Source organism: Cyprinodon variegatus, unplaced genomic scaffold, assembly GCF_000732505.1.
Source record: "Cyprinodon variegatus isolate N-32 unplaced genomic scaffold, C_variegatus-1.0 Scaffold846, whole genome shotgun sequence".
In the NCBI taxonomy this organism is placed as follows: domain Eukaryota; kingdom Metazoa; phylum Chordata; class Actinopteri; order Cyprinodontiformes; family Cyprinodontidae; genus Cyprinodon; species Cyprinodon variegatus.
Genome location: NW_015151299.1, coordinates 288,999 through 300,829, shown reverse-complemented (window position 1 = coordinate 300,829; position 11,831 = coordinate 288,999). Strand labels below are relative to the sequence as shown.

At 36.3% G+C, this 11,831-nt stretch overlaps 1 protein-coding gene across 1 annotated transcript in view; it reads left to right on the top strand.

The window, feature by feature from the left end:
* The first annotated feature begins 1,899 nt into the window (after positions 1 to 1,899).
* Positions 1,900 to 11,831, top strand: part of LOC107099207 (semaphorin-3ab-like) — a 31,257-nt gene continuing 21,325 nt past the window's right edge. The window contains exons 1-2 of the mRNA XM_015397254.1: positions 1,900 to 2,089; positions 2,316 to 2,698. Of these exons, the coding sequence (XP_015252740.1) occupies positions 2,581 to 2,698 (118 nt within the window). The 5' untranslated portion in view covers positions 1,900 to 2,089; positions 2,316 to 2,580. The remainder of the gene's footprint in view (positions 2,090 to 2,315; positions 2,699 to 11,831) is intronic.

Genomic DNA, 11,831 nt, shown 5'->3' with positions numbered 1-11,831 from the left:
TATATATATATATATATATATATACATATATATATATATATATATTTCAATCTGAAAAACTCACATAGAGAGAAAAGATAATTAGAAGAATTTATTGATAAGAAGGTATAGTCTTTGGCGCTCAGGCCTCGGCAGGTACATTCATGCTGAATCATGCTTTAACATGCATAAGTAGATGAATGAGAATAGGGATGTTCCCCCTGGCCTGAAACTGGTGGTGGTTTAGTTCGAGCTGTATAACGAGGTGATCTACTTGAGCTGAATTGTGGGACCAGAGACTGAGGGAGCTGACACCGGGGCATCACTCAGAGACACAGGATGTAGAGGTCCTGCTTGGTGATGCAGGTACCATGAACGTCCATGATGAGCAAGCATGAAGCAACAGTGGAGAAAAAAAAACTCCCCTTTGGGAAGAAACCTCTGGCAGAACCGGGCTCAACATGGTGGTCTTCTGCCGGACCAATTGCAATGAGACGAGGGATGGTGACGACTGGGATTAATACTCTCTGATGAGGTTGGGGTAGAAGTCATGTCATGGAAGACGACTCAACTATGATGGCGGAGGAGGGGATGGAGGTGGGGGAATTGTCGTCTGAATAAAATCTGACATTGCGTTTGCTGGATAGCGGGCTGAGACGGGGATTTGAAGGTGCTTATAAAGTGAAGCAGGATGCTGATTGGGCTTCGTGGTGGAGTAGTTCGAAGCTGATTGGCTCGCGTCAGAGACGGATCAGCTTCTGATTGGATGGAGGTAAGCCAGAGTTTCTTCAATTGAACTTCCGATAGAGCTTCATATATATATATATATATATATATATATATATATATATATACAAGCACACACTGAAAAAAGCAGCACACCCATCTGCATTTCTTATTTACATGGAGTAGCTCAAAGAACCAATTGAAAAATCTATAACATTTTTACTTTTAATAACTCTAAGAACTGGGAATTCAACAATTTGCTGTCTTACTGGTGGGTTTCTAAAATATTTTGACAGTTTTTACAAGAAAAAAAAACATTATTTTTTTGTATGTTTCTGCCGTTTGTTAGTTGTTTTTTATGAGTTTTTGTGTAATAAAGTAAGTGCAATTATATTCTTTGTCCGTTTATTGTTTTTTGGTGTAGATTTTAAGAAAAGGCCAGAATTTGAAAAAATGTTAGAATGACTAAGTAATCTAGTTCCCATTGTCTGTATATGTCTTATCTAGAGTATATTACTGAAGAAGTATATTTTTTCAGACATAGAATGTCAGGTAGTGGGTGGACCTGACTACATTAGAAATGTCTAACTATTAACCTGCTTATAGTCTCTTCATGATAGCAATCTTTTTGTAGGTGAATTGAGGGCAGCAGTTTTACTTCATATATAGATCAAAGGATTAAAATGTAGGTCAGACCTGGCTTGGACCTGAAGATTTTAGGTGTGTGGGTCTTACCACTATGATTGAACATCCGGAGCCGGTCAAAACTAAACTCAATAGTCTCTATGCACTATAATAGCCTCTTTTCTCTGTAGTCCATAGAGTTACAGAAATCTACTCTTTTTACATGATCAAAAAGCACAATGATAAGATATTAACACAAATTCCAAATTATGCAAACAGATATTTGTCAAATAACAGTATTAACAGAGTAATCTCAGTGCTCTCTGAACTGGTTTAGTTCTTTTGCACACTTTCTTTAACCCTTTTTTTGTGCTCCCACCCTTTTTTCTAACAATCCTCACAGCTTTCCTTTAACTTATGCCATCTTTGCTCACTCTTACTCTTCTCCCACCTACACCACACTTGCAGTTTTTCTCAATCCCCCACCACCACCCGCCTCCCTCTCTCAATCTCTCTCCCTCTCTCTCTCCCCCACCATCTCTATACTCTGACTGTGTTGTTTGCCTCAGCTGTTCTCAGTTGCACTGGGTGCCTTGTGGTGTTGTGACAGAGCTGAGCTGCAGTGAGTGAGACAAAACTTGTTTAAAGGAGCGCTAAGTAGGGTGGGAGACAAAAAGAAGCGCAACCACCAAGGATTTACCAGGCAGATGGGATGAACAGCTGAAACAATTTGGACCAGTTTTACTTTTCCTGGCTAAAGGTGCGACTGAGTAATATCATAAATGTTTTTTTTTAAGCTGTATTCTTCTAAGAGCCAAAAAGGAAAGATATTTTAAATATATTAAGATCTTTATTTTTTAAATCACATTAACTGTGTAATCAACTCTAATGGACATTTTTTTGTGTGTGTAATACAGTTTACTTTTAGAATTCTTGAAAGGATTGTTCCAGAGATAATGGTCCATTACCCAAACTCTGCTTTGCAGGATCCCTCATCCCTCTTGTTTTTAGCAGGACTGCAATTTTGGCTTTGACCTGTGGAAAAGGAAGAAATTTTTTTTTTCTTTGCTCTGACAGGACGCAAGACCTGTTATGAGGCAACCTGGACTGACTCACCAGCATTTTTTCATGATTACTGGACAACAGGACTGTTTCTTGCAACGCTACCATTTCCTGTCAAACCAGATCTAAGACTGTCTGACCAGGGGTTGTTTATTTAAAGGACTTATCAGGAGTTCTTGCCCAAGGAGCATGGGGATTCTTCGGGGTACTGTTATACTTCTGTGTTGGTTTGCTGTGTTCAAAACGGAGGCCAACAGCCCCCCGCAAGCAAAGAATAATGTGCCCCGGCTAAAACTCTCCTATAAAGGTAGGTTTTAACTTTCCTTTTTCTGTTTCAGTTCTATCTATTTTCTAAAAACCTATTAACATAATCAAACTTTAAAATCAACCTTAATCAAATGTCATATCTATATACTTTTATCTACATGGTGTGTGTCAAGCATTGATGGAGTGAAATTGCTTTACTAGTCTGGAAAGTAAAAAAAAAAACAAAAAAACCTGATTTGTGTTTGAAGAATTGATGTTTGTATTTTTTTATCAATGATTTCAGCCATTTACAAGTATGTTAAATTAGTTTGTATAACTGAATGTTATTGACAATATTTAAGCTAGAGTTACAATGATAAGCTTGTTGCAGTTTTTAAAATATTTATGTAATGACATAGCAATTAACAGGAAGTAATATCACATATTGATAATTAATTATTTACATCTCTCATCCCAAGAAGAGGTCTGTTTTTGTGGCTGATTGAAATCCCTAAACATGCCAGACGTGCCTGGCTAATGTGTCTCTAAGCTGCTAAACAGTTCATTATTGAAGAGAAGCAATGCCTCCTTCCTGTGGATTCGTCCCTGTTTTGATCAACTGCTGCTGTCTGTGTTTCAATGAAAAAAAAAAGGCAGATATGGATTCCCAGTGGGGGAAGCATCATTTTATCCTTCTCTCTCATTTTTGTTTTATTCTATTTCCCTGAATGTCATCTTTTTCTACTCCATTCGTTCCTGCATAGTAATTACTCTCAGATGAATGGTGAGCGGTCTGCTTCAGCAGATGGCTGTACCAGAGTGAAATGTTTCTCGTTTAGTGCTGGGGGATCCATAATTATAGACACAAGTGTGCCCGTACACAGACACGCTTCCATGCATTAATACGTTGCCATCTGCAGATTGCAAATAATACCTGCAAGGGAATCAGTCACTTGAAACCACATGCTGTCAGTTTAGTGAAACACGCCCCTACACTGAAATCTCTATTGGAAGCCCTTCAGGTAATAATTTGGCTGGCTTGCTTTTTCCGGCCATAGTCAGAAACTTTTTGATATTAAGTCTTTTGAATCTAAGATGTGGGAAACAACACTTGGTGCAGTCATTAGGTAGCACCAAGTGTTTAAAAAAAGTATTTCCTGCCTTATAATGGACTCCTGTTTTATTCTTTTTTTAATCATATTTTAACTTTTAAAGACATCAAACAAATTATAACATTGGAGGAAATTAATATTGTATTTTAAAATACTTTTATCTATTAACAGAAAAAAGCTATCTGAACTAACCTGGGCCTACGTGAAGAAGTAATTACCCCTGTTGCATAACTGCAGAGATATTTAGCTCCACTCCTTTTAGCTGAAATCTCTTTATTCTGGTAAAGTGCTCCAGAAGGGTTTTTTTCATTGCCTCCAGAGGTTAACTTACTGATTTTGCAAAACTATCAGCTTGACCATGTTCTTAAGGGATTCTAGGCAAAGATGAGTTATAGCATATCATCCAAGAACAGAACTAAAGGCGCCTATGACACCATTACACTTTAACCACATATGGATGGGGACATTAAATTATTTTACTGACATACCATATTCAATGGGATGTGCACCCTCAATGACGCACAAGTCATCTGTTTCCCAAAAATCGTACATGTCTAATGAGTTAATTGTACACGGGTACAGTATAAATGTACTTTTAAGTCAGCAGGTTTTAATTTGTGCCTAGCCTCTTTTTGTTTTTAGTATTGAAACAAACATCAACCATAACTGAGGCAAATGAGAAGTGCAGTGCTCTAGATTTTGGTCTGGGTTATTGTCTTACCTCCTCTATGAATCATCAGTGCACTCTTTGAATAATATGCCTGTGCAATCCTCTGCTCAACGGTTCAAACATGTTATGTTTTTTTTTCATCTATATTTGTGTAAAATAGCTTTTAATTTGGTTTGCTAGATTCCCCTGAGCCGGATAAAGATTTTCTAAATAATTGAATGTTTTTTAATAGCTATTCAGTTCCTTTAAAATTGGGTATGTATTTCTTTTTGAGATATTTAAATGATTTTCATGTTCACTCTTGATACAGTATGGTTTTTGATGTAAATTAAACAAACTGTGCAAGATTTTTGCCAATTCTTTAAAAGACACACCCTCTAAATGCACATGCACAATCCTGTACCCACTTCCGAGAGGGAACGCCTATTAAACGTGTGCTAGAGCATGCACAAGCACATTTCACTTTGTGCATGCGCTGTTAAAAGTTGTTCTCATAGCTCATACAAGCTTACTGTGTCCAAACATCTGCCCTAACCCCTAAATGGTGGGACTAAATGGGACTATATAGTGCACTTTAAACTGAATTCAGTTCACTTACCGTTCCAACAGATGATCCCTGCTATTTGCTTGCTGTTGGTCACTTATCTCCTTCTCCACTGTGTGGTGCCTGCACCATCTTTGTTATTAGTCACCGCTGTTGGCTAGCTACAATGAGCCACTGTGACAGCAAATCCCATAGTGCTTTGCGAGGAGAGTTCTCCGCGCAAAGCATTCCTGGGATGCTGATGAAGGTTCTCAGTCATCCAGAATTGAGAAAGCTTCCTGGAGAGGTGGCGAAACGTCTTCAAATCTTGAAAACCAAGTCCAGTGGATATTTTTTGAATTTTTACGGCATTCCTGGGATATATTTGCCTCTTCTCAGGCCTTTCTTTTTTTCTCATACACTTTGTGTACACATTTTCCCTTACACTAACAGGAGGAGCACCGTGGACGGCCTTACGTAAACATATCACCAGAATGATTGGCAATTAGGAGGACCAGATATTTTGATAATCCACCCAGAAATAAAAGATCGTCCTCTACACCTTTGAGGTTAGATAGAATAGTTGTTGTTTTTTTAAGGAACATTTTATTTGCTTAGGCTATACTGTAATAATGTGTGCAATCTGGTTTTAGTGATCTTTAACATGTCACAATTCTCTTCTGATCTGGTGATCACATTAAATTCAAAAAGGTCATTTGGTCTTAAGTTGTTTTTTCAACGCAATTTTTTTTTTTTTTTTATTTTGTTTACGTGGAGAGAGAAAAACGAAACAAATATTTCACTTAGTCAGCTTACAAAACAGTGCATACCTAAGCAAAGTGCCAGGATGTCCAGTCCGTAGGCAGCAACATCTGATCAGTCACACATGGGAAGGTGAGGTGAAGGAACTCTGACCCCTACAGGTCACAGGGAATACTGGAAATGTATTTGAAGTTAAAACTATGAGAACGTGTGTGTGGGGAAGTTGCACATCACTCAATTCTTGAGAGAGTTCACTTAAATGCACACAACATGGTAGTGAACCTTTATAGTATAAATTCATGTGAGACTAAACCTCCAACCCCCACAAACCGGAAATCTGCATACACTCTGAGACAAAGATACTACCCCCTACAGCAAAACAAGGCACACAAGCACATAGTTGAACCTTTAGATTCCTACTGATCTTTGGAGGTAAGGGGCAGAAGGCCAAAGAAAAAGGAGGGAAAATAGTGGTACCCCATGGCTACAAAAATATGAAATCCAACTGTATCAACAGTTGGTGTCTGGGTGATGATGAGGATGTAACCAAGGAGCTGTGGAGTAAAATTACACTGCCAAATCAAAACTGTTTTAATGTTTACATGTCAGACTAAGGCACAAATTGACTTTTGAGATGCACTTACACCCTCCAGGTGAATCGTTCCTTTGGTGAGAAGTGAAAAGGGATTTCTAGTTTACCAGTTTACGGGTCACAAGAAGCAAAGCATATGTTATTAGCTGTCAAGGGTGACTCTGTAGGCTGTGGTGTTTTGCTTAAATTGCTATTGTTTTATTCCTATTTTTTGCCTCTCTAACCTAGCAAGGTCCTGAGCTTGCACACCAAAGTGCGTAGTCTTGCTTTCTAATACCAGAGGGCAAAAAAAGTAACAAATTGAAAATGGAAACCACATTCCTCCAGTAAGAGATTTTATTTTCTTTGTTTTCCCTGCAGTGTAAAATAACGCTGCCCAAAACTAAGGCATGTAGACGTTTTCCAAAAAGCACACTGAAACTATCAAAGTGTAGTCGTGTAAGGCATGTACAGTTTTCTGAGAGATAGAACTACATTCTGTGTAAAATTTGCACCTGACTGTCATGTTCTGTCAATTTTGCCCTAATAACATGATGCACGGCAAACCATTTATTTCAAAGTATTCGGGTTTAGCTCTGGAGGCTTTCAGATATTAAGAAAAAGCTTTCAACACATTAATGCCGACACAATCATGATTCCTCAAGAACATTAGCTGGCAAGTAAATTGCCTGAATTTAAGGAAAGTTACAGTAGTTACAGTATACTGACCACATACTTGACAACACTTGACACAATATCCACATTCAGTAGAACTCACCCACTAATGCATACTCATTTATACACAGATCAGTGGGAAACTTGGAGTTAACTGCCTACTGTAGCTTAAGGGCAAATCGACATGGGACAGGGGGCAACCTGGAATGCATCCCATAACCTCCAACAACCCACTGAGCCAGCGTGGCCTCCATTTGTGTGTATTATGTAAGACATGCACATTTCATAGCATGCAAATGGGGAAAAAATAGCAGCACTTAACTAATAAAAATCTTTATTGTCAGTGTTACATAAACACAAAAGAAAAGATTGTTTTTCACAAAGACAAGGTGCAGGACTCAGCCTATATAAGGTACCGGTAATATAATATAATGGTTACTGACTGAAAGTAAAACAATCATACATTATTATTGTAATATTCTAAATAAATTATGTTGAAGTTTAAAAATTGGTCCTTAAATCTTAGAAGAAACATTTATTTGAGGAGGTTTTGAATGAATAACAATAGGCCGACCAATTTTTTGTGTGGTTTGTGTTTTGACAAAAAACCATAGCAGTGTTGAATTACTATTGAATGTTTCTGTGGGAACACTGGGCAACAATTTTAACTATTGTGCCATCAGACAAAAGCAGTTTGGAGTGTTACAGAGTAGATGTTTTGTTTGCTTTCCTACTTCATGGAGACAAAGTGATCTCAGTGCAGCTTTGTGAATTTTTCCATGGTGGATGAGGGAATCTTTGGCTGTAGATGTGAAATGTTTTTTGTTTTTATGGTCTTTTTGCTTGAGCCGTTTTATTAAACATAAACACCTTAGATTTGAGTTGTAGCCTACGAAAACTGCTTATTTGGAAGGTCCATTAAATGTTATTGTAGAACTACAAATTTAGTCCAAGTTAATCTGTCCTAATGCCCCTAAAGAATGAGGGTTTGTTTTTATGCTGAAAGACATTTATCTGATGGCCTGTCAATGCACATCACTGTATTTAAAAGGAAACATATTTTTGTAAAATCAAATTGATAATAGCTGTACTGCTCTGTCAAAAAAAAACAAACCTTAAAAATAATAATTTCATGTTTATTCATAGAGCTGCATACATAGTTCTCAAATTACCAGCAAGTCTGTTTCTAATTGGCATTGCAATCCCTCATGACATGTTCTCCCCCTGAAGTAAAAGGTACAGCTGCTTCTTTGTGTCATTAAACAGTCCAATTTGGCGTTCTATTAAGTGCTGGTAGTGAAAATTGAAGGGGTCCAAAGAGTTCCCAGAAAGAATTCATCTTCCCTGTTTTTCCCTTTCTTACGTTAAAGAAGAGATTAGAGCCATCATAAGGTCACAAAGGCTTACTTTCGTTGCATAAGCGACCTATAAATTTTGGTGAATAGTAACTCTTAAATCACTTCGAGATTATATTTTAAGTTCTGAGATTAAGTTTAATCTCATGTTTATTTGTTAATTTTGAATATTAGTTGTTTTCTGTATTTTTTTTGTCTTATGTGGTTTTTTTTACTTAATCATTTGATATTTTGATATTTTGAAGTTTAAAAGTATAATTGATTTTTGTAGATATTATTTAATTTTTATTTTTTCCACTGACACTAATAACCTTTTTAGAGAATTATTATTAATATTATTAATTACAAATTTTAATACAGAGAGTTGGAGAAATAATTTTTAAAATTTATTTGGATGAAGTTCAATTATGCATTCCATTTTGCCTTTTGTTACCATACAAATCTTATTGGTCTCTATACAAATTATTTTCATTTACCAAGCTTAGTTTTTCTACACTATTTAAAATGTCTTTAGATAAACTCAAAAAGCAGTCATTCATGTAGAATACTTGGAGGGGATTTTTATTAAAAGGTATTTTTGCTGTGTCTTATGAAGAACTTAGATAACACTCTCTTTGGCCTCCAGTCAAAAAACCAGAAAGCCATACGGAAATATAGAAGGAATGTAGGGTAAAAGATTTTATTTATACCTGTCTCTCAAGGGACTGTTGGGTCTCTGCATCCATCCCATCTGCCCTTTTCGAGTGTTTCTCTTTGTCTCTTGCTTTCTATTTCTGACTTCTCTTTGCCTCCCTCTGAATAAAAGGGGATTTGTGATTCAATATTGTTCTAACTGTTTATTAAAAGTCTATTTTCAACCCTAAGCAAAATGGTAAGAGATGATCCATTTGCTTAAATGGCTACAAATGTGTTAGTCTATTATAGCAATTATATAGTATAACAAGGGCAGTTATCTAATTATAGCAGGGCTCCATGGAAAAGCCACTTATTTCCTCATCCACCTGCTTGTCTAGCCATTTCTTCCTGTCTGCTGTTGTAAAAATCATCTGTTGGAATAGTAACTCACCCAAACAGGTTTTGTATAGGGTCATTAAATCAGGCTTTTGGTTTAAAGGTGCAACTTAAACAGCACAGACAAGTGCTGCTTAATGCTTGCATACCTACCCGTTACATTTAAATGAGACACTGGTTGAGACATGTATACACAACTTCCTCTGGGGCTACATGGAAACTTTTTGTTGTTGTCGTTTTGCTTTTTTCAAAACCACACAACCAGTAAGCTTTACAAACACACGTTACACAGTTCCACACACAATTCCCAAAGTGTATTTGTCTCTGTTGACTGGGTTCTAATAACTTAGCTGTAGTCTCTGTTGAATGGTTTGTTGCCATGGACACTTCTCATTTGGATAATTTAAAAAACTAGCACTGTGTGAATCTGTATAGAATGAGGGAATTATACTGTTTGTTCCCTGTTCTTTCATAAATCCAGTTATTGTGTTAACCCATTTTCCTTGCATAGGTTACACAAATTTTCTGTTTTAATACAGTTATTTAATTACTACCTTTTTTCACTTTGTGTGCACTTCAGAGACTAAATAATGTGTACGGTAGTTTTAATATGTCTTTTAAAATCTTTCCTCATTTCCTTAACCTCCAATGATAGATAGGGTACTTTAAAAAAAGCTATGACTTATAAAACAGGAGTATTCATAAAAAGCAGAGAGATTTGTTGGCTAAAACAAGGATAATTAACAAAACAGCTTTACCCTACATAGAAGATATCTGATAAGGCTTCACATACAAACATTAATTAAATATTTTCTAAAAGACCAATTGTTAAGCCAAAACACACTCAAAAGTCTAAAACTAACATCCACACATGATATTGGTATGTTTTTATTTTCTGCATCAAGTATACGCTCATATCAAAATGTAACCTTGTATGTTATACTTCTTTAGAATCAGGCAATCCTAAGGAAAATGACCATCAACTCAACTGTTAGCCAGCCTTACACTACAAAAACCAAAAATTAATAATTCTTCATCAACTTTGAATTCATAATTTATAGATCCTCCCTTGTTTTTCTGTTGTGGCAATCTTAAACACGCTCGAGAATGGCAAAAATAGGCTCATTATGTCTGTAACATTCCACAGAAAAGTATTATTCAGTTGTGTTTCTCAAAAAGTAAAGTCAAGTGTTGTAATAATTAATCAAAGGTCAGTTTTTGTGCTTTAAAAAAAAACAAAAAACATAAGGATGAAAACATATAATCCATCTTCATAATGATACCGGTCTGCCATTTTAGATAATCTAGGTTTCATGGATGTATTCACCTGCCTATTTACTCAATACATCGAGTGTAGCTTCCATTTTCACTATCCACAATACGATGAAAAGATCTTCTATGTTAAAAAAAGGCACTCCCCATGCGCATGTGTTACAAAGTGTTTTGTTTTGCTGGTGCTCCACAATATAGGAACCAATCGACCTTTGATCAAAATATTTTGTTAGCCAATAAGATAAGCTTTGCGATGATATATCGCAGGTGTAGGTGGAGTGAAAATATAGGCATTATTTTAGGGCTAAAACAATTAATTGGATTAATCGTGACTGATCGATTATTGAAATAATTGTCAACTAATGTAGTAATTGGTTAATCATTAAGTGGAGTATAGAGACTCTCAAATATGCCATTAGCTGACAGAGCAACCCACTTAGAGCAGTAATTATACCAAAATTGGTATTGCACCGATACCGATACCAGTATCGGACAGGGCCCCTATACTGCACTAAAATGGTGGTATCGGTATCAGTGACAACCAAAAAATAGGGCATCAATACCATTTTGAGAGCCAAAGGTTTAATCAACTATTGTCACCCATTCCAGGTAGGCAATAAAAAGTTCTACTGGATTCACATTGGTCTTTTTCCTGCTTCACAAAGGTAGGCAGCAGCTTGACAAAGCCATGATGGTAATTATTTTACATCCAAGTAGTATGCAGTTCTTCAAATATACACACACATTAATTTCAAACAGATGGTATCTGTATGGTATCGGTATCGGCTGATACTGCACAGCCAGGTATCCAGTATCGGTATCAGGGCCAAAATATGGCATTGGAGCAACACTAACCAAAAAAAAAAAAAACATAAATATTTTGAATTTAAGTTAAAAATAAATTATCAACATGCTCTAAGCAGAACTCCTCAAGTGGAAAAAAGTTAGTTTCACCTGCTTTGATTCTCCTTAAAGAATCCATTGACTATCTGATTATTAATAGATTGATTGAAAAAATAATCAATCAATCAACAGATTAATAAATTTGCTAAATAAGTTACAGCCCTACTTTATTTTCCTGTCTAAAGAGTGGGAGGAGAACCTATAGCGGTTATGCACATAGTGTACTTTCACGTTTGAAAATTGGAAATATTGTAAAAAAAAAAAATAAAAAAAAGTGCTTGAATGAGAATTAGTGTGATGGATGGATGGATGGATGGATGGATGGATGGATGGATGGATG